Source organism: Atheta coriaria, unplaced genomic scaffold (assembly GCF_025399875.1).
Source record: "Atheta coriaria isolate IRGN ID8LTWV9N9 unplaced genomic scaffold, Caltech_Dcor_3.1 hic_scaffold_5_pilon, whole genome shotgun sequence".
Lineage (NCBI taxonomy): Eukaryota > Metazoa > Arthropoda > Insecta > Coleoptera > Staphylinidae > Dalotia > Dalotia coriaria.
In genome coordinates this window covers 6,753,595-6,774,285 of record NW_027045447.1, presented here as the reverse complement: position 1 = coordinate 6,774,285, position 20,691 = coordinate 6,753,595, and the positions used below count along the sequence as shown (strand labels likewise).

The 20,691-nt window shown below is 36.6% G+C and overlaps 8 protein-coding genes and 1 long non-coding RNA gene across 11 annotated transcripts; 5 read left to right on the top strand and 4 right to left on the bottom strand.

Annotated features, from left to right (window-relative positions):
- Positions 1-733: 733 nt before the first annotated feature.
- LOC135792081 (uncharacterized) lies at positions 734-2,926 on the top strand. Its single transcript, XM_065302702.1, has 3 exons — positions 734-831; positions 893-935; positions 1,843-2,926. The coding sequence occupies exon 3, from the start codon at positions 1,855-1,857 to the stop codon at positions 2,554-2,556; it is 702 nt and encodes a 233-aa protein (XP_065158774.1). The 5' UTR covers positions 734-831; positions 893-935; positions 1,843-1,854; the 3' UTR covers positions 2,557-2,926.
- Pvf1 (PDGF- and VEGF-related factor 1) lies at positions 864-3,631 on the bottom strand. The gene is made up of 6 exons (XM_065302701.1): positions 3,271-3,631; positions 2,932-3,031; positions 1,731-1,757; positions 1,494-1,681; positions 1,322-1,432; positions 864-1,266 (listed from the first exon to the last, which is right to left on the bottom strand). Exons 1-6 carry the CDS (start codon positions 3,451-3,453, stop codon positions 961-963), a joined length of 915 nt encoding a protein of 304 aa, XP_065158773.1. The 5' UTR covers positions 3,454-3,631; the 3' UTR covers positions 864-960.
- Positions 3,613-5,162, top strand: LOC135792082 (uncharacterized). The gene is made up of 2 exons (XR_010548194.1): positions 3,613-3,750; positions 4,364-5,162. It is a non-coding gene; the product is annotated as an uncharacterized lncRNA (long non-coding RNA).
- Positions 3,830-6,666, bottom strand: LOC135792079 (uncharacterized). The gene is made up of 7 exons (XM_065302700.1): positions 6,270-6,666; positions 5,967-6,142; positions 5,458-5,899; positions 5,058-5,406; positions 4,760-4,990; positions 4,351-4,692; positions 3,830-4,289 (listed from the first exon to the last, which is right to left on the bottom strand). The coding sequence occupies exons 1-7, from the start codon at positions 6,367-6,369 to the stop codon at positions 3,995-3,997; spliced, it is 1,935 nt and encodes a 644-aa protein (XP_065158772.1). The 5' UTR covers positions 6,370-6,666; the 3' UTR covers positions 3,830-3,994.
- Positions 6,667-7,037: 371 nt separating this feature from the next.
- On the top strand, positions 7,038-9,641 carry LOC135791479 (Bardet-Biedl syndrome 7 protein homolog). Its single transcript, XM_065301862.1, is given in 7 exon segments — positions 7,038-7,404; positions 7,456-7,585; positions 7,639-8,016; positions 8,076-9,021; positions 9,077-9,151; positions 9,154-9,309; positions 9,365-9,641. Coding segments are annotated over 7 exon segments (2,166 nt in total). The 5' UTR covers positions 7,038-7,063; the 3' UTR covers positions 9,505-9,641.
- Positions 9,495-11,445, bottom strand: LOC135791480 (alkylated DNA repair protein alkB homolog 8). Its single transcript, XM_065301864.1, has 3 exons — positions 11,291-11,445; positions 10,153-11,232; positions 9,495-10,087 (listed from the first exon to the last, which is right to left on the bottom strand). Exons 1-3 carry the CDS (start codon positions 11,399-11,401, stop codon positions 9,506-9,508), a joined length of 1,773 nt encoding a protein of 590 aa, XP_065157936.1. The 5' UTR covers positions 11,402-11,445; the 3' UTR covers positions 9,495-9,505.
- A 16-nt stretch (positions 11,446-11,461) lies between these two features.
- NTPase (ectonucleoside triphosphate diphosphohydrolase NTPase) lies at positions 11,462-14,619 on the top strand. Of its 3 annotated transcripts, none has more exons than XM_065301869.1 (5): positions 11,462-11,585; positions 12,788-13,421; positions 13,477-14,043; positions 14,105-14,211; positions 14,269-14,619. In XM_065301869.1, the coding sequence occupies exons 1-5, from the start codon at positions 11,580-11,582 to the stop codon at positions 14,347-14,349; spliced, it is 1,395 nt and encodes a 464-aa protein (XP_065157941.1). In that variant the 5' UTR covers positions 11,462-11,579; the 3' UTR covers positions 14,350-14,619. The 3 variants fall into 3 exon arrangements, with proteins under 3 accessions (XP_065157941.1, XP_065157939.1, XP_065157940.1); XM_065301867.1 differs by lacking the exon at positions 11,462-11,585 and adding an exon at positions 11,928-12,300; XM_065301868.1 differs by lacking the exon at positions 11,462-11,585 and adding an exon at positions 12,330-12,476.
- Positions 14,506-16,852, bottom strand: Ufsp2 (UFM1 specific peptidase 2). The gene is made up of 6 exons (XM_065301865.1): positions 16,693-16,852; positions 15,936-16,629; positions 15,613-15,876; positions 15,400-15,552; positions 14,856-15,230; positions 14,506-14,799 (listed from the first exon to the last, which is right to left on the bottom strand). Exons 1-6 carry the CDS (start codon positions 16,729-16,731, stop codon positions 14,588-14,590), a joined length of 1,737 nt encoding a protein of 578 aa, XP_065157937.1. The 5' UTR covers positions 16,732-16,852; the 3' UTR covers positions 14,506-14,587.
- A 153-nt stretch (positions 16,853-17,005) lies between these two features.
- On the top strand, positions 17,006-19,902 carry LOC135791482 (double-stranded RNA-binding protein Staufen homolog). The gene is made up of 4 exons (XM_065301866.1): positions 17,006-17,373; positions 17,595-17,699; positions 18,321-19,682; positions 19,741-19,902. The coding sequence occupies exons 1-4, from the start codon at positions 17,265-17,267 to the stop codon at positions 19,779-19,781; spliced, it is 1,617 nt and encodes a 538-aa protein (XP_065157938.1). The 5' UTR covers positions 17,006-17,264; the 3' UTR covers positions 19,782-19,902.
- Positions 19,903-20,691: the final 789 nt, after the last annotated feature.

Sequence of the window (20,691 nt, the reverse complement as noted above, 5' to 3'; positions counted from 1 at the left end):
ATTTGTTCTTTGCGCACCTTTGTATCGTTAGTGGCGTCAGTGAGTACCAAGAAGCTGCCGACGCAATAAACTGAACAGTAGCCCGGAGCTTTTACCAACGCTGCGTTATAATGTAGCATCCAGTTTTTAATATGCGCCTGTCGTATCGTGGAATGCCCCCGACGGTTGCACCGATTTGTGATGAACGATGATACCATGCTAATGCTATGGTTACAACCTACAACCCTGGCGATGTTTTTTTTTATTGAGAAACATATTTCATTCGCGTTCTTTTTAAATTGTAATCTACAACTGAATAATAGCACAGAATTATTCAAGACGTCTTTCAATGTGTAAATAAATATTTATTAGCGCTAATATTGTGTTAATTATTGTTAAAAATAAAATTAAAGCGTTTTGGCAGGATTTGTACGTATAAAATGTTATTTCGAAGGTTCAGCTGCCATCTACCGATGTTAAATATACTTACGTGTGTAGGCGACGCCACCACAGCTTTCTGTAAGCTCACCGACGCCATTTTGTGATGTCTGCGGCCATCGCTTCTACTACGTTAACTACTTTTGCCTACTAACGCTACTAAGCGCATGGCTTTCAACCTTGCGGCGTATTGTTTGTTTCGTTTCGCTGACTCTGCATTGCAAACACACTCGTTTTTTAACATTTGAAGGTTATTTGAAATAATTAGTACTTTTTCAAGCGTTTTTAATTAATAACAACCACTGACAACATCTCTACCATCGTACAAATCACTCTTCACATCGATTCAAGCCATTCGAGTTGAAATCACGAGGCGACAGTGATTGAAATGTTGTGTTTGCACAGGAAACAATGGTATGTGTTGTATTTGAAGTGAAAATTCGTAACGTATTTTATGTGTTTATTTTAATTTTAGTTCCACTGACACAATGGACACCATGCTTTAATCAACAGTAACAGTAAGTACAAAATTTCTTAATGTCATTAATAGTCATAGTCTTCATCAACTGTTGCTTGGAATGTAAATGGCACTGGTTTCTGCTTTTCTGCTTCTTCAATGGGTCTCTGGTCTAGGACATGGCGTCTTTTTGGTATTGGAATGCATCTGCAATTAATGCTATCAAACATAAAACCTGTAGAACAGTGAGAGGTATTCCTGCATTGGCAGGAACATGTTGTGTAATCCCATAATTTCTTGCCACTGCTTGCATGACACTTTTGTTCTTCATCTGTATTGGCACATTCACACTTGCATTCTTGTTCATTATATTTTTGAACTGCAGTGCAATCCTATAAAAATAATTGTTATAATGTTGCATTTTCTAAAATTGTGTTTAGAACTTACTGTTGCTTTAACTTTGCAACCACAAAAACACTTTGTATGCTTTTCCATGTGGACTATCTCTTTACCAACATATTTCAACCTATTCCCTGATGCAAATTGTGTTTTGATGAGCTATGATAAGGTCAGATTTAATAGAATCCAATTGGTACTGTGAATAGTTAAATATTCTTACCTTAAAACTCACTATTTCACTGTCTTTTGGCTGGCATGATAATAGATTGTGTGAGCAACATCCTCCACATCTTTCTATTCTGGTACAGGCAGGAATAAAAATAAGGGAAGGATCATTATTTTCAGGTGCAAGCTTTACAGTTTGAAGTTCTGGTATGCATGGTGCTGGTTTTGGTGTGATTGCTGAACCTATTACAATTTGATTATTATTTATGTTTGCTTATATCTCATTACTTACTTCTTTCTACATCTGCACCAAATCTAGCTGTAAATGAAAAATATACTGTCAAGTTGGTTTTGCGAGGCAAAAAAACAATCGCTAAACTATTTCTACGTCAAATTTATTACAGAATTTCGAAATTATGGACTCGTTCACTTCAGAACAATACGAAGACGCGCAGGAATTCGCTTCCTTCTACTTCGATCTCCTCGAAAACCATCGTGAAACATTCACGTATCATTTATCAGAGGGCGCTGTCCTTGATTGGTTTGGCAGGACAATTAAAGGTGTTCAAAACATAAAAGACTTTGCCAAGTTGCACATGGACTTGATGAAGCATAGGTTTTCAAAAATTGAACCGTGTCACGAAATAGGCTACCGAAAAACCCATATAGTCGAGTACTCGACATTGCGTGCAACCGACGCGAACGACGTTTCGGAAGTGAAACCGAATCCCAGTGCACAACAAGAAAAAACACCACCGAACGCCACGATCGCGACTAGTTCACGCAAGCGAGAAAAGGGTCAAGGCGATGGCCTGCATAATTGCCCGTCTGAATCGCCAGCGAAACGCTCGCGACTCACAGGCGATGTTATCGAGCCGAAAATCTCCGCGCCCCTATACACCGCGAATATAAGCTCAACAGGATATCTGGAGTTTCGCGGGAAAAGCGGCAAGAAGTATCAAAAGGAAACCAAGTGGCAACGGCCTTGCACATTCCAAGTTGCGTACAGTAAAACGCCCACCGGCTATCTCGTACACTTGATCATTTATAAAGGTAACATGCGATGCAGGCGGAATTTGCTCAATGATTTCAACGCGGTGCCGAATCCCGCAGAATGAATCTCTTCTTATCAACGTGCAATTAATTGGGGTCCCAATCATTAATTTTGAATCTTCTGCAAAGCTTTATGAAGTTGTTTTGTTACTGTTAGTATTATTACAAACAATGAATCTCTTTTATTAGATCTAATGTTAATTTACAACAAATCAAAAAAATTATTAATCATCTACGATTTAAAATACGATTTTAACTCTCATTGTAAATAGAAATTTGTTATAAACTTATTATTTATGGAATTCTTGTTTGTTAGTGTACTGTAAGTGATCACAATGTGCCAAAATCAAGATGATAGACTTATTTGATACGTGTGAACTTTGCGATAAATATTTTTTGTATTAACAGTTAATATAAAATGTTATAGAAAACAAACTTACTTGCAACAACTGCTTCGTCCTCATAATCGTCGACATAGTACAACAATAGGTCGCTGACATTGTACGTGCTGATCTTTTGTATGAATTCCACTGGCGGGATCTCAACGTTATGAAAAATAGAAGATTTCGATTAAAATGGGTGGGAAATACCCATATTTAAATTAGTTCTATAAATAAATGGATTTCACGATGCGGATTTCGCACGATTCGTCATCGCAATTAATTTTATGTGCAGTTTAAACTAGACGGTGGTAATAAATTTGCTATCGTATCAAAAATTAATTGCAGAGTAAAACAATTTAGTATATACTCGTGCTAATTAAAATAATTATTACTTACCGTTTCAAGGGAATTATAACCGAGTGTAACGTTTGACTTTGGCGATTTGGAGATGTCTATGGTCCGACGGTGGACAGCTCCAGGGAAAGATATTGAATCAGTATCTGTGTCTGCCACGTGCCCCGAGTATGGATTCCCATCAACTAATAAGCCAAACAACACTAACGTCCAACAACGCATCATTCTAAGGCAGATTTTTTAATGTTTGTCTACTTATTAACAACACCAGCACTCGAACCAAACTTGTTTCTGAGTCAAGGTTTGTTTAGATGTTGAGACGTTTAGAATAATAATACGCGCGAGCAAAAGAAGCAACAGATAATGCCCGATGGAAGAACTGCACCACACTGACCGATTGTGTATCACTAAGTGATTAGGTAGGTGGACGGTCCGACGAGAACTTCAACACGACCCAAGGAGAATTTTATCTTTGGGTGGGGACACCTAATGACACAATATTTATATACCTACATATAAAATGCAAGTATTGGTTATATATGCGCAGGTTACTAATTAATTTAGTCACTCTAGATATTTTCGGTAACACGATCAGACCTGATTATTAATAAAAACATCAAGTTTATTATATAAATCTGTATCAAGTATGTTAAACACTATAATTTCAAACATTCGATGCAGTAGTTAACAACTCAAGATTATTGCAAACGCTAACACATTAGTCATTCAAAATTTTTATTAAAAACCGATTGGCCTACTTTATTGTTTAATTTTGTTTGCTGGTACCAGGTTTATCAAAATTTGGCGTTGAACACTTGTCGATTTCCTTTTTGATTTCCTCAATCAACGGTATCGCCGGGTCGTTTTCTTTTAGCACGCCATTAACTAATATTAATTCGCGGTTTATTCGAGGCGCGGTGTAGGGTCTATCAAAGGGTGCACTGATTGGGCGGACTAATGGCGATGGGGCAGTACTCATCCAGGCGCCTTTGGGGCCTTCAATAGTGCGACGAGGTTCGGTTGTTTTGGGTCTTGGTGGGTCGTGTTTAATTTCAAAGTTTCTGTCAAAAAGATTAAATTTTAAGATAATTTATGATGAAATATTTTAAAATAATTGTTTACCGATCCATTGCAGATTGACTCTTAACTTGTATCGGTTTATGCATTGGACTTTCTCTTCTGCTTCCGAACAAACTGAATGTGTCATCGAGTAATTCATGGAATCGCTTGCGCATCTTCGAGACGTTCGTCGGCTGCCCGTCATCGATGTCCCCATCATCCAAGCCTTGCTGTTGCATGCGATGTTTGTGTAGATTCCAAACAACCGGGCCTATCACGCCAGGATCTTCTGACGCACCTAGGCTTCCGTGTCGGCTGATTGTAAACTCGTCCGGGTCGTGCATGTCTAAATGATGCACGCTCAGGGGCTCCAGTACTTTGTTCAACGGCTCGGGATTATTGCCTCTAAAATATTTATATTTACATGTCAGTAAAGTATTGATTTGTTTTCATTATAAAACATCCAACATACTTTGGGAACGCTTTTACGGACGGCATGGATAAATATGATTTAGGGCTGATAACACCTGGATCATGATGTCCAACGTAGATAGCGTCGCTTAATGTACTACTACTGCTACTTGTGGATAAATTACTTGGCGCTACATTTAATGGCACCGTTTTGTTGACGGCGGCTTTCGGGCGCTGAAGTTTGCGCGGTTTTCCGAGTGCCATCAGGGGCGATATGTCGACACTGCTATTACTGCAATGAAACAAAACTCGATAGCTTGTTATGTATGCGTTAATGATCAACATTGTGTATGGTATACCTCGACAAAGTTGATGAACTGAGACCGCTATTAGGGCGAATATTTGTAAGTGTTTCTGTTGATGCTTGTGTTCGGAAGTTAATATACGTAGGGGATGGATTCTGATTACGTCTACCACTTGTATAAGACCTAGAATCCACCGCATCAGTTTGAAAAGCTTCATTAAGTCGCCCTTCACGTTCCCCGAACACTTTCTTTTGTTTGTCATCAGGGTTCCGCTTAGTTATACAAAACGCAATCAAAATAACACCCAATATCAATATGATTAATATTATTAATGAAATGCTTATAAACAACCACGTGGATTTTACTTCAGCAAGTTCTTGAGCGACTGTTGGTTTAATATAAGCTAAAATTTAAAAATTACTCAAATTTTAGTTAGAAAAAATTGATTTATTACGTTCGGCTTTGACTAGAAACGGAAACCCAAGTTCCTCTTTAACTTCCTTATCAGTCACCAATCGCATGTCTTCGGAAGCAGTAACTGCATCTACAGGTTGTCCAGATACGGCAACATGATAAACCACTTCAATTTTATCCTCGCCATTGATGGGTTGCCTGTCAATTTTATGTATATAAACATTGATCGGTTTATCTTCGCGTTTTATACGTGGATTTATGCCTAAATGTTTGGCCTGTTGCCTTAGAAACGCCTTCTTGTATAAGTTCGCTAAACTTTTCCTCAAATCAACGATATCCGGATCTTTCCCATCGCTTTTCAACACAGTGAGTAGCCAAAACTCTTTATCGGCATCCAAATCGTAATCGTACGCTGTTGGTTCAATAGTTGAACCATCACAAGACTGACACACAGTGGTTGCACTGGTAGTAGTTGGCGGAGTCTGAAAATATTTACGAAATGCATACAAAGCGATTTGATCGCGTGCTCTGATTATGAAATTAGTTTACGTATGCTGTTGAAGTCACGTAAACGGTTTTAGTACTCGTGCTTGTACTGAACACAGTAGTGTAATCAGTTTCGTCCTCTGGTCCGGTTGGCCCATCGCCAGATCCAGTCCAGAAGAAGTCCTCCAGTTTGTAACTGCTCTGGACGTGTCGGAATGCATTTTCAAGCGCGGCCAATTCTACAATACACGCGCTTTTATTGATCAAATGAGGATGCTACAATAATCGCGCTTGGTACGGGATGATACAACATAATTATGTAATTTACACAAGTAAATTACAGCAACTATAAAAGTATTAACTTACCAATGCCTTCTTTTATCTTAGATAAATTGGTAAGATTCAGGTATTCCCCATGCGCGCACTTTAAAAGCAACACTACACTTAACAACAGATTTATTTCCATTTGAACACTGATCGTTGGCTCAGCAAACGCACATTCAAAAAGTTTTAAACTTCATTTTAAACTTATCTTTGCTAATTAATTAAAAACGCGCCCAAAACAAATTGGCTTGTGTTTATGGTGCACGCGCATGGCTCAAAATGTGTATAATGAACAACACGTACAACACGCGCGCCCGTTGCATGCGTTCTGCTGCTGGTCGCTAAAATGGGTTGTATTCTTGGTTGTAATATCGCGGGGCTTTGTCAGGTGCAATACGCGGACGCACATTGATCAAACACATAGGTGCGCAAGCGTTGCGATACAAAACAACAAAACCCATTTCCCGTTCCGAAGCATATAGTTATGTGCCTGGCTACCTGGCTTTTTGGAACATTACAATCATTTCAATGACAATGAATGGTGTGATGCATCACAGCCGCAACATTGAATTCGACAAATTTATCTACTGCTGATATCTACTTCCGGTTGCCTTGACCTAAGCTAATAACAACGCTGTTTGCGCTTAATGAACCAGTAAATTATGCAATTATACCGATTTTATTATTATTGCGAATTATTCTATTCACATTAAACGTAACGGATTGATGCAATGTCATCGTAGTCACATCTTTTAGTAATTGTTTGTATTGAATAGTTGTCATGACGAATTCTTGTATATCGATCGATTGGGTTTTCATTGCACTTTATTTCGAAAATGGAGCTGGAGTTAACCCGAGTGGATTATACCATAATTGGTGTAAATTCTAATAATTGTGTTAAACTTTTACCCTGTGAGGTATCCGGTGAAACGCAGAAGGTTGCCGTTGCTGATCAAGATGGTATCCTGCAAGTGTTTTCTATTAAGAAGGAAGATGTGCTACTGCATTTTAAAACACTGCCAGGGCCTAAATGTACGTCCTTGCAACTTGCTGGTGCATCAGGAACACCACATGATAAAATCTTTATCGCTACTGATAATGAAGTGCGGGGGTTCACAAAGAAAGGAAAATTATTTCTAAGTTTTGATACAAACCTGACAGAACCGATTTCTTCAATGTAAGTTATTATAAATTGTAATGCAAAATAATAAAGAAATATACATTTTAGGTACGTTTTTGGTAATGATTTATTCGTCTGTGGAAAACACATTTATAATCACTACAGGGATTGTAAAGATGTTGGATCATATTTATGTGGTGATAGAATCGTCGACGTGATTGCATTGTATTTAGACAAAGTATTATTTATAGATTAATCTTTAAATACATTTGTTAAACATAATCATTTTAGACTAACCGTCTTATTTCGCTGATTGCATGCGAAGGAAGAATGATTAGAAGTTTGGAACATGCAAGAGTTACACACAGCATTGAAATAGAATCTCCACCGACATTATTACACATTTACGAGTTTGAAGATCGACATTTTGTTATCTTTGGAACAGTTGATGGTAAAGTTGGTCTGTTAGATTTGGACAGAGCTCATACTTTTGATCGCTGGTTACTTAATCATTCGCAAAATTCAAGTTCAATCAGTTGCATCGTATCTTACGACTTAACAAAAAACGGTGCCAATAATTTGGTCATTGGAAGAAGTGATGGTAATATAGAAGTATACACCATTAACATTCTGGATAAAATTGATCGTCCCAACTTAGTATTTACATATGTATGTTAAAATAATTACAATTTTGAGTAATTTTTAATTTCATTATTGATTGTTTGTAGCATTGCAATGAAAGTGTCACCTCTTTGCAATGTGGCATTGTAAGCACCGTAGGTTTCGATGAAATTGTCGTGGCAACTTACACAGGTCGAATTTTTGGTCTCACCTCGGAAGCTACAGATAAAAAGGTTGGTGGAGATAGTCAAAATGGCTCCTACATGTATTCCGCGGATGCGTCACATAAAATAATCAAACTTAAATCGGAAATTGAAGAACTGCAGACAACTTTAGTCAAGGAACGCGAGAGATATCAATCGTTGACGCATAGTTTTCTTGATGAATTCTCAGCTATACCGATGTTAAGTATTAAAGATTCAATGATTTTAAGCAAAGAAGGTGCGTCATACACTCTTACATTAGAAGTACCTACAGCGATTGATAACGTTCTTTTGCAAAGTGATGTGCCGGTTGATTTGTTGGATGTAGAGAAAAATTCGGCTGTTGTAAGTTATAGCGACGCTGATGCAAAATCTGGTAATTTCTTACTGGCAACATATCGTTGTCAAGTTAATACTAATCGATTGGAAGTGAACATTCGTACGATCGAAGGGCAATATGGTGTTTTAAAGGCGTATATTACGCCATTACTACAACCGAAGTTTTGTCAACTGCGTGAATATGAAATTAAACCTTTATCGCTACATTTACGCATTCACCACTTTGATGAACAACGTGCATTTGACGTTTTAACTGTAAAGGGATCATTTAGCGTGGCAGAAATTCATTCCTGGGTGAGCAATTGCCTACCAGAAGTTCCAGAGAAACCCAATTTTGGAGAAGAAACTGTGTTGAATTTTCAATCCACATTTTTGGATACCATCTTACAATGTCGATACACCAAAGGAGAAGGAACATTTAAATCTGATAATGTTACTACTATTTCAATATTAAAAGAGTTCTTTAGTAAACAAGCTACTAAAAAGAATATTAAATTTGAAGCATCTGCATGTAAGTACTTATATAATCAATACTTCAATATATAATTCTTTGAAATCATTTCTAGATATAAATGATGAAAGTATTAATCATGTTTTACAACTCATCGATCCAAAGCTCAAGGGTTTCATTGATTTGAATAAAAGGTTGATTTGATTAATGCACTGCACGAATTGGACGTAAATGACAATGACGATACAATGGATGTTCTCAGCAAGAAATATCGCGACTTGCTTGCTAATGAAAAGAGATACAGAGACGAATTTAAACGACAGCCTTCATTCTGTGATCGATTACATGGTAAATGAAATCATCATTGATGATTTAATTTTAAACGATGTGATTATTCTTACAGGTATAATAACTGATTTATATGTTGACTACAACAAATTTAAAGGTATAAATGTTAAAAGTAAGATTCCAAAGTTAATGGAAATCCTGGAAAACTACGACTACAATGAATTACTACACTTTTTCAGACCAAATTATGTATAATTCAATTTATTTTCTCAAAAATTACACACCAATTACCTTGATCATAATAGTACTTAAGTATGTTAACATTCTTAAAAGATTCAACGAGTAATAAAAGTTCTTGATCTTGAAAGACGTGATAGAACCTAAGAAACTCCGATTCGTTCTTGTTTTCAATTTCGGTGCCCTTTAGTTTCCATGGTACCAGCATATCTTGTTCAGCAAACTGCTTACGGTTTGTGTGTACGGCTAAAGCAATATTTTCACCAACATTAACTTTTTTGGTGGTATTGGAGGCTTGAACGCAACTAGTGCTTTTACGATTTTTGCGGTCTTGTTTAAGATAGCTTGATTTTTCATTACGATTTTGATCTTTTGCCCATACATATATCAATGCTTTACCGCCTACTCGTAGTAATCTAATTATTTCTGCAATGGCTTGAAGACGTCGTGATTCACTGCCTAAGTGATGGATTACAGCAATACTTAGAATGCCATCGGCGATTGAGTCTTTAAATGGCACTTGAAGACAATTGCAAGCAAGTGCTTCCAAGTTGCGTTCACGGCATAAAGACAATAGTCCTATACTGTTATCACAACCAATCTGAAACATAGAAATATTAAGGTTTTACATGTTCATGCAGTAATTAATTATCATATTATAGTTACCTCGAAGTTTGTAATAGTATGACCGATGTTTTTGCCGTTACCACATCCAATATCAAGAACAACAGAACCTAAATCAAACGATTGAACAAATTCAAGTACATTTGGCCATGGTGTATGCCTAGTATCACTAAAATGCGACGCTATGTTATTATACACCTGTTGTACATGAATATCTTCCAGTTTTCTAGCATCTTCATCATTAATTTCTATATTTTTACGCGAGTCGCACTTTGATGGATAGTTACAAGTGCAAACACCTGACATATTAACTTTTCTAAAGGTGTAAGATACTCTCACATCTCTTTTATTAATTGTCAAACCATTCATGCCTTTAATTACATCTAATTTTCTTGGTGTGATGCCATGTGTCCAATCATACCTTGATTCACCATCCATTATAGTCAAACTTCTTCTTGGCAGCAAAACAGAACAACTTCTTCCATCATCATGTTTAAACTCCATAACAACATCAGACCCTAATGATAGTGAAATAATTGGACCTTCAAAAGCACTATGTGTGTCTACATGAGCTGGTATACCCTGCCCAGGATTATAACAATTCACAGTCAATTGATCAGGAGTTATATTCATGAACTTAAATAATTTCTCACAATGTGAAGGTATAGTTTCTTTAAGTGGTGAATTCCTATCAACATTATTGATTTCATACTTGAATTCATATCCAAAGTGCTTAACAAATCTATGTTTTAGCTGCTGATGTTCATTATTTTCTGGATCATTAAGAATAAAATTTAGAAATGAAGTTTCTTCATCTGCAGTTAAAACATTTTCTATTATTTTTAACCCTGGTGGTTTATCAAATGAATTTGAAGTTGGAGATGTTAAAGTAGAATTTGTGTACCCCAAATAAAGAGGTTTCTTGTCCTGAGCTAAGTTAAGAATGCCATTGCATGAGTTGTAAGCATGTTCAGCATCATATATATTTTGAAATATGAGGTAACAATAAGACTTTCCTGGTAACATATGAACGGCAGAAATTGGTCCATATTGGGTAAAATTCTCTATTACTTGTTCTGGGGTTAAACCATTAGAAAGGCCCGCATTACAAATAACGATATTCTGAAATAAACAAGTACAATCAGAACTGAATATGATTGAAACTTTAAATTAGGCTTACATTTGTTGGCTGGTCTGAAAATACAATATTAGCATCTTTTCCTATTATTGCTTGGCATCGCTGTTGTTTTTTAATGCATTTTTTAATTGAACTTTTACTAGTTTCCAACATTTTTAAAACTTGACTTTAAAATAAAGTTAACTAAGTCGAAAATTGGCGGTTATGTTGCTCATACATGCCAACAAAACCAAATGCCAGCAGAAAAGCGGCATTCTTGCATTTTAAAAGATTGTTTATACAAAAGACTTGTAATGATACATAAAAACCATTATTAATTTTATTTCTACAGATGCGGGTAAGTTTATTTTCTCAGATTTTAGGGGTATACTATAAGCATAAGGTTGAAAATTCAAAAATTAATTAATTACAGCGTTGCATTAACATTCGATGTACTTCTAGAATCCACATCAAAATAAACATCAATCTAGAGCAAATGAATTCGTTAAGTGCTGATACATAATCTCTGATTGCAACACTATCCTTAATGCTACTGATAGCAACGCATCATACAATACAGAAATTCTACTCCAATATTAAACTCGAATACGCATGCTTCGGGCAATTCTGACAAACGATGTCTATTTGGCATAAATAGTGAAGTTCATGACTCGGTAGCGTTGTTAGTTTCCTATCCAACGATTCAATAGAAGGTCAAGTGTTGTAATCATCGTAATGACGCGACAAAATTAAAACCTTTGCGATTTTATGCATTAGAACATTTTATCGTATTGTTATCTGCGTATATCAGCACTGCGTGCTGAAATTGAACGATTTTATCACTTGTATAACCTCAAGCCGCTTAAGTGTGTCTGCTAGTTAATGAAATATTTCTGTAGTGCGACTAGTGCAGTTCGGTAATGTGCCGGCATAGAAATCAAATCAGTTGAATCGTAAGCAAGTACAAAATCGTATTATTTTCGTGCTAACATCGTCGTTGAGTGCGCAAATCGTACACCTGCCGTTAAGTATTAATAAAGATGAATAAATCAGCGGACTTGCGAAGAAGAAAGGTACAACTTTGACTTCTTTTTGATTGTTGCACGAGCGCCAGAATGTTATTGTTTAATAGAGGAGTATTATTTTGATGTCATCAAATAGATACACGTTTATTAAGTAAAGTTGTGCAGATATAATTTTAGTTATTATTCATCAACTTGTAGATTTTGTCATCTCTATGAGTTGCATTGTAAGTTAGTGATAATATCTGTTATTTCTTGATCCACTAACATAGAAGTATTCATTCTCCGATGTTCATCATATCATAAAATCGACTTTAGAAACAAACAAATTATCAATGATTGTCACAATTCAATTCAAGGTCGAGTTTTTGATGGTTGAGCAAGTGTGTGTACAGCTTTTAGCAGGCACTTAATTTACCTTTTTTTGTTTGTAATGGCTATGGTTCTTTGCCCTTTCATACATAATTGTTATGAGTGTTTACATATTATTCACAATCGTAAAACGTTATCTTATCATTTGTATTCCTTGTACTTGTAGGCGAACGATAAGGAGAATGGCAGACCTGCGCACCCACGCAAGTCGAAGCAAAAAAGTCGTAACGTTGAGGCCAGCGGCATTTACAAATCGCTGATCTGTCTGCTGGTCAGCGGTACATTGCTCCTTTTTGTTACACTTTTATACACAGACAATGACATTCCGTGGCATGTTAGCAATCGAATCGTTGATAATGTGGCGAAGTCGATGGGCACACATTATCCCGTCTATGCGGTGGTGCTGGATGCCGGCAGCACGGGATCAAGGGTACTTGCTTTTTCATTCCACCGGGCCATTATGAATGGCGATTTGATACTTGATAAGGAATTATTCGAGTATACTAAGCCAGGATTGTCTGCTTTTGCTGATGATCCAGCCAAGGCTGCGGCCAGTATCAATAATTTGATAGAAAAAGCCAAGGATGAGATTCCGCAAGAGTATTGGCAGCAGACTGTGTTAATTCTTAGAGCGACAGCTGGACTTAGGCTACTCCCAGCTGCAAAGGCCAATAAATTACTGGATACTATTAGAGAACTGTTCAAGAAAGTACCTTTCCAAACCAGGGAGGATTCTGTTGAGATTATGGATGGGACTGATGAAGGAATCTTCTCTTGGTTTACTGTTAATTATTTACTACGTTAGTTATTAGTCTTTTTATTTATGAATCCACTTTATAACTATATTATTTATAGACAATAGCAAAGCTGCAAGAACTGTCGCTGCTCTTGACTTGGGCGGTGGATCCACACAAGTTACATTCGCGCCACAGACTCCAGCGACTCTCAAACAAAGAGAATTCATCCACGACGCACTTTTGGGTCAAGGAAAGACCCAAGTTTTCACCAACAGTTATCTAGGTTTAGGATTAATGGCGGCACGCAAGGAGATTTTAACGCACGACAACGATGACACTGCACATATTACCAGTATTTGCGTGAATCCTGTTATCAAAAACAAAAAGTGGCACTATGGTGGCACTGATTATCTTATCAGCGGTCCACAGGAGAATTATCCGACGAAAACTTATCCTAATACTGCGATCAGTCAACAGGAACATGTTCCAATTGTTGATTTAGATAAATGTAAACAGATTGTTCGCGACTATGTAAAGACCAAGGCAACACCATTGGCTGAGTTGTCAAATAAGCGCATCTTCGCTTTCAGTTACTATTTTGATAGGGCTGCTGAATGTGGACTGATTGATGAAACTAAAGGTGGATCTGTTACAATTGAAGCACTGAAACATGCACAAACTAAAGGTAATTTATATTTTGACAGTAAAATGTGTTTCTGACTAAAATATATTTTGTTATTTCTTAGTTTGTGAAGATCCAAACACTGAGCAGCCATTCATGTGCTTGGATATGAGTTTTATAGTGAGTCTATTGGAAGATGGACTTGGTTTGGACAATTCTACAACAATTAATGTAAGTACCTTTTAAATTTATTTGAAATTCAAGTTAAATTCATAAAAAATCTTGCAGCTTTATAAGAAAATTGACGGACATGAAATTAGTTGGGCTCTTGGTGCTGCATACAATCTCTTGCACGAGAATTTAAAATAAAACGCAACACAACGACCACAAGTGCCTTCAGATTTTATGGATGGGGTGTTTTTTCTTAATCATTTTGTCTTTGTTAGGCTGTGCAATGTTTTCTTGGGATTGTAATTGTAAATTAATCTGGTCACGAAACATTTCTACACAAAACTGTTAAACGCATTAATATATATATAGTTTTTATTATTACTTCTTTAAAAACGCATTGAAACCAAATTGTAACAAGACATTAACAGTGATTAAATTATACACAGTTTGGTACAATTGGTAAACACATATTGTAATAAGCTTTCTTATCCCAGAAGCTCATGTTTTTCCAACCGCACCAACCTTTACTTAAAATAGTCTTAATGTTATCCGCGCCAGTATAATGCGGATCCAAAATCAAAAACTTTATATCTCCTGTGTCGCGGTTGTAGTCCACGCCCAGGATTGTATGCGCCAAAACTCCACCACCTAGGATTTTTAAAAATGTTTAAAATGTTTTATGCAAAATTCATTTGTAATATTACCAATCATTATTGGTGTTCCATATGTTTGGAAATGATAGACAAGATCAGGTCCTTTGCTCGCCAAATCATCACCGGAGCTTACATTGAGTATCCTACAACTGATACCCAAGAGTGACTCCAAGACAAAGTTGACTTCTGTAGAGCCAATCCATTGACGTGATCCTACGAATGACGATGGTTTGTCTCCGATGTCATACAAACATTGTTGAATTTGTTTGAATGAAGGCACTGGCTTATCGGTGTATCCTTGAAGTAACAACCATGATGCTAAGGTTTGTAGCGAACGATACGCGCAACCCCAGCCGTCATCATCTAGTCCATCTTGTTTGTAATGGTAATATAAATAGTTACCAGAGACTAATGCAACTTCACCACCTTAAAGTAAAGATAACTGACAAGTTATTTATTTATCTACTTTGGAAAAGGGAATGATGGTATTTATATTTATTTATTGTAGGTTTCAGGTGGAGATTGTAGGTGGAGATTTTAGGTTTTTATCTTAGATTTTAGATTGAATAGAGACTTTCTCTGTGACTTGATTTACCTCCATTAGAAAGGCGAATATCTTGATGCGGATTCCACAGGCGTGTTTGCCCATTGGTCTGGCTGGTCTTGAAGTGGTAAATATTTCCGCGCCTGAAGATTGGACGGGATTTTGGTAATAAAAAGTTGCTATGAAGTAACAGTCTGACATTATCTAGAAAAAATATTATACAATATTTATTTATTTATTGATTAATTTATTATAGAATTTTACCTTCATCTTCTCCATATCGGTTTAATACCCTTGTAATAAAATGGCCGCATTTACTCGGGAAGAAATGGAGGATTTCCGGTTGGAACTTTTTTGGCAAGTTGTTATCGTTCTCGGTCATTATATCCATGATATAATTCCCTATGAGTTTTAGATTCCTGCAAGCACTCTCAACAAGAATAGTGTAAAGTTTATTTAAAGTGGTTTCCTTGTGCACCAATGAGATGGCATCTAGTTGAAGAACCATACTCAATAACTTCATTTCATCTGAAAATACATGTTTAAAATTACCTAAAATCCATAATATTTAATTATGATAAGTATACTTTGTTCAATTTGAATAATTGGTGCATGTGAAGTGGTAGTATCACTTTTTTCAAATGTTGCCTTTTTTAGCATAGTGATAGGTAGTACTTCCAGTTCAATATCATCAGTTTTATCTCTGGTATAATCAACTTCTCCATGTTTGGAGTAGAAGTCATTTAGTTTACCCAATGGCATATCTTCATTGAATTCTACTGAGCTAACAATATTGTTCTCACTTAATATGTAGATACCATATTTGTCACATTGAAATGCCAGCTTGCCACTGCTTATCTGCTTTCTGATCATTAGAAGTTCATCATTTACACTCTCAACATCAACTTCAGATGTTAGCAATATTGGTGCTTGTAATCTGACATGCATAAAATCAGCATATATGTTGCTGTCAGTGATAATACTCAGCTCTGCATTCTCTAATTTGTTGTTGATGATATGGTAAGCAGTAATGGTGTTTGGTTCAGGCACAGAAAGGAATATTGGATTGTCAGTAACATCAACATCCATCAGTATTTTATTGACTTCTTCTTTGTCAATTGCACCCATCTGATAGGCACCACACATGTCAATATTAGATGGAAATAGTAAATCTGCATAGGAATAATCATCGTTGCTGAATAAACCAAGAACATATTGTTTATCCTGATGAATTACACCATATAATGCACCACTTTGGTCAGTTTTACATGACTTTATTCTCTAAAATTGTAATAGTTGATTAGAAACCTAACAGCAGGATATAACATTGATAAATCAACTTACATCTATTACAGATTGGGATATTTTAATTTTCGCCTTCATGTTTCAGTAATTAATGAGGATATGAACACGTATGTCTCGTTTGAACATGCATGAATTTTGGAGCGATTTGGAAAGCTGGATGACCTCGCGCTAATGTCAAATAGTATCTGGTATCAATCATAGAGGGAAACACAGGTATGATTTTAATAAAATTTATTTTACCGTCGAAGCAAACTCGTGAAGCGAACACTCGATAAGATAAGATTGTTTACTAGCAAATTCTTAGAATTCAACAAAAACACCTATACAGAAATGCGAATTCTGTTTACCTATTGCAATTTTATTAAAGTGAACAAATTTAAATAACATTTATGTCTACATAAATTTTATTAAAAATTGTATGAAATGACATTAATTTGGATTTTAGTTTGGGTTTAATTTTGTCAGTCACGTGACTTATGGGAAGTACCGACATATTTATTTGCAGTTGATAATCACAGTGTATTGCGGTATGTTTGTTGTGCCAGTGTTCTTTACTTTCACCGAGATCGGTTTTCTTTAATGAATAAGAGATCAAATACTCGTTGTTCAACATGTACATCAAATACATGTTTATACTGTTGTTATTGAGCTGTGATAGTGTTCATTTGTTAGGAATTAGAGAACTGGATGAAATATTCAACGGCGATGAGTGTATTGAAGGTATGTGCATTAATTTATGCTTTTAAACATAGTTAGTGTTGTGTGGTTCCTAGAATTACTGTTATTGGCCTACAAATTAATTGCTGATTCGTTGTTTTGTCATGTTATCAACATAAGACGGTCAAGAAAATGCTTCAGAGGTTATAAAACTGAGACACCGTTTATTTTTGTCTAGTTACGAACGTGCAGTATTCGTGTAAAATGTGTTGTCTATATTAAAGGTGAATTCACGTTGGAAAAGTTGGAAACTGCCGCAGATTCTGAGAGTGAATATATTATTCCGTCAAGTAATTTAATACTTCTGAAGACGCAGGGAATTAATTTAGGTAAGTACAATTACCGAAAATTTAAACACAATTAAAACGGAAGTATTTGAACAAAATTGAAGCATTGAAAGAAATGATTAAATTAAAATATGTTTGTAATACAAAACAAAATCGTTGTTAAAAATCGTATAAATGTTAAAAACGACTAAGATTCGTTTCGGTTTATCGATATTCCACGGTCAAGATATCATTGTTTATCACAGCAGCACTGTCTAAACCGAAAAACAAGACGCAAAGCAACACACTTTTACTTTGACAATCAAAATATTAAATTTCTGTCTTTTATTCATTTTAAAATGAAATCATTTCTATTACAACCAGAATGCAAGTCTCGGAAGGGTTGTGAGTTGATTATTTTATGTATTTATTCCTTAGTGACTTGTAAATTTTCGTCCTTTTGTGCGTGGTTCTGCGTATCATCCTTTCTTCGGCTCCTTATAATTATTCACTTATTTTCCTAGAATTTAAGATTGCTTCGGAGTTTTTTTAAACAATCTCAAAGGCACGGTTCTTTAATATGCAGTTTATTGGTTTTCTTGGAAGATGCTGTCCAGTTCTTACGTATTTCTTTAATAAAAAAATATTATTACAAAATGTAGCTATTTAAAAAATATATTACAGCTTCAAAGGCGACGGAAGATACATCTATGTTGGTCGAACTGAAAAAAATCGCCCAAGAAGAAAAAAACACTTTAAATATAATCAACGAATTGGCGCAACTCAATAAAATTTCAATCGAATTTATTCTCATTGCGGAAGTGGGCGAACCTCACGAAAGAACTTATCGCGTTCGACTAAACCTCGGCGACGAAGTTTACATTGCATCGGCGAGGCAAATTAAAGCAGCGAAACGTAAAGCGGCACTAAACGCATTAGCGAATACAAAATACGAACGCCCACCGACCAAGACACCTGAGCAAATCAAGCGTGACGTTCAACAATTAACACCAACCGTTTACTTGAATAGCATCGCCGGAAAACTGGGCATGAAAGTCGAATATTACAACGATGCTGGTAATGTCCTCATCGATTCCAGTGACAAGTATGTTTATTATTCGTTGGATTCAACATCGCGCGATTACATGAGCGAACTTAACTCAACTTTTCCGGCTGGTCTCAAGGCGCGCGGTGTGGAAAACGAAGTACACCACGGCCCGTTTCGCGTGCGCGTCGACGTGGGCGACGAGAGCTTTATCGGCACCGGCTGGACCATACAGTCGGCGAGACACGATGCCGCGGAAAAAGCACTCGAAAAGTTTCGAAAAATGTCCCTGCAGGACGCCGATGAATGCTTAACTAGCGGCCAGTTGTGCAACAAGTTGAATATAAAATCACCGATTTCATTACTCCACGAAACGGCAGCGAAACATCAATGGGACCTCGCCTTTGATGTTATCAGCGAGTCGGGGCCAGCGCACAAGAAGTTATTCGTGACGCGTTGCAAGATGTCCGATTTAACTACGGAAGGAGAAGGTTCATCGAAAAAGGAATCGAAGCGGAAGGCAGCCGAGGCGATGCTAAAGATGTTGGAAAATGTCCAGCCGTGGGACTTGATTAACGTGCGAGGTGTCGAAAAGGAAAAAACGCAAAAGAATAAGAAGAAGAACAAAATCACTCGACCGGACATGCTGCGGCAGGCGACAATGAATGTGGTAGATGCGTTTGCGACAATAGCTGTCAACGACGGAAGCGACGGAAGCTCAAAAAGTGATAATGCGAATGAGAAAGGTCCCAAAGGTGACTTGTTGACCCTGGGGAGGGATATTGGCATCGGCGTTCGTTTTTCGTCCTATCTTGCTGAAGATGACGATCAGTACGGAAGTTTGGTCAGTTTGGATACGAACCCAGGGTATCACTGTTACAGTAAGGACCTGTCAGCGCAGCAGGCGGAAGAAAATGCCGCATTAAGTGCGTTAAAATTTCTCAAACACGTTGGACTCGATAATATCATGATACCGTTAAAAATCCCGAAGGGAAGAAAATGTAAGTGTTTTTAAAACAAATATTACAAATTTATCAAATTTATTATTTTTATTTTCAGTATATTATTGGAAAATACAATCAATGAACGTGAAAAACTAAACAGTAAGCAATTCTAATCCTCTTTTTTACAAATTACGATGTTCACTTTTGGTACAAACATCTTGACGTACATATTACAAACATCTACATAGAATAAAACGAAATGTTTTTAACTTTTTAACTGCCAAGAATTTCAGCTTTCCTAAAAATTCCATCCCACGCATCTTTTTAATTTGTCATAACATTCATTGGGCTCTGGCGTAGTTTATAATGGCTTTTAATCGCGCTAAAAATAGCCGACCCGATAGATCAATCGAAGAAACCTACCGAAATTCGCCTACACCGCCCACATTTTAAATTAACCGTCAACAAAACATAATGACGAGCATGGCGCGCATAAATTCAATATAAAAGTGGCAAAATCGGCGTACAAATAGAATGCGACTGCTTTTTTTTTTATTGCGCCGCGCGTTTAAAACGTCACCCCTCGCTCGATGTCCAATTTATTTGGAAAATAAAACGCCACCGACGTTAGCGAGGCGCGTAATCGTAACATTTATTACATTGTCATCCATGCGATCATGGAATTGCGAATTCAATCTTTTTCTCTCGCGCCTGGAACCTGGAACCAATTAATATTCGCCCGTAGTACGAGTCTCGCATAAAAAAAGATAGGATTGATTCATCGCTGTTAAAATTTTCTGTCTGTGTGCGTGTGTGTGTGTAAATGTTTGAAAAATACATTAATTGTTCAACACGTATCTACGTACGAACGATTTAATAGACAGATAAATTAGAAAGTTACTTATACCATTCTAGTTTCGCGCGTTTGTTCTTTATGACTTCCATCACCTTAAACTGGGAGGTCAAGGCTCCCCTAACGCCAGCGTACTTGGAGATCGATTGAATTTGTTGTGTACTTAATATTAAAATTCGTCGCTGATTCCATCTTTACGACGCATATTAATTA

Coding starts and splice junctions, on each gene's coding strand:
- LOC135791480 (XM_065301864.1), bottom strand. CDS start 11,401: ATGTTGGAAACTAGTAAAAGTTCAATTAAAAAATGCATTAAAAAACAA. Junction 11,233..11,290: donor TTTCAGACCAGCCAACAAAT/GTAAGCCTAATT, acceptor TGTTTATTTCAG/AATATCGTTATTTGTAATGC. Junction 10,088..10,152: donor ATACTATTACAAACTTCGAG/GTAACTATAATA, acceptor TCTATGTTTCAG/ATTGGTTGTGATAACAGTAT.
- LOC135791482 (XM_065301866.1), top strand. CDS start 17,265: ATGTACATCAAATACATGTTTATACTGTTGTTATTGAGCTGTGATAGT. Junction 17,374..17,594: donor CGGCGATGAGTGTATTGAAG/GTATGTGCATTA, acceptor TCTATATTAAAG/GTGAATTCACGTTGGAAAAG. Junction 19,683..19,740: donor AATCCCGAAGGGAAGAAAAT/GTAAGTGTTTTT, acceptor TTTTATTTTCAG/TATATTATTGGAAAATACAA.
- Ufsp2 (XM_065301865.1), bottom strand. CDS start 16,731: ATGAAGGCGAAAATTAAAATATCCCAATCTGTAATAGAT. Junction 15,877..15,935: donor AATTATTCAAATTGAACAAA/GTATACTTATCA, acceptor ATGTATTTTCAG/ATGAAATGAAGTTATTGAGT. Junction 15,553..15,612: donor CCGATATGGAGAAGATGAAG/GTAAAATTCTAT, acceptor TATTTTTTCTAG/ATAATGTCAGACTGTTACTT.
- LOC135792081 (XM_065302702.1), top strand. CDS start 1,855: ATGGACTCGTTCACTTCAGAACAATACGAAGACGCGCAGGAATTCGCT.
- LOC135792079 (XM_065302700.1), bottom strand. CDS start 6,369: ATGGAAATAAATCTGTTGTTAAGTGTAGTGTTGCTTTTAAAGTGCGCG. Junction 5,900..5,966: donor ACGTGACTTCAACAGCATAC/GTAAACTAATTT, acceptor AAATATTTTCAG/ACTCCGCCAACTACTACCAG. Junction 5,407..5,457: donor GTTTCTAGTCAAAGCCGAAC/GTAATAAATCAA, acceptor TTTAAATTTTAG/CTTATATTAAACCAACAGTC.
- Pvf1 (XM_065302701.1), bottom strand. CDS start 3,453: ATGATGCGTTGTTGGACGTTAGTGTTGTTTGGCTTATTAGTTGATGGG. Junction 3,032..3,270: donor GTTATAATTCCCTTGAAACG/GTAAGTAATAAT, acceptor CATAACGTTGAG/ATCCCGCCAGTGGAATTCAT. Junction 1,758..2,931: donor GGACGAAGCAGTTGTTGCAA/GTAAGTTTGTTT, acceptor TTTCATTTACAG/CTAGATTTGGTGCAGATGTA.
- NTPase (XM_065301867.1), top strand. CDS start 12,268: ATGAATAAATCAGCGGACTTGCGAAGAAGAAAG. Junction 13,422..13,476: donor TACTGTTAATTATTTACTAC/GTTAGTTATTAG, acceptor TATTATTTATAG/ACAATAGCAAAGCTGCAAGA. Junction 14,044..14,104: donor GAAACATGCACAAACTAAAG/GTAATTTATATT, acceptor GTTATTTCTTAG/TTTGTGAAGATCCAAACACT.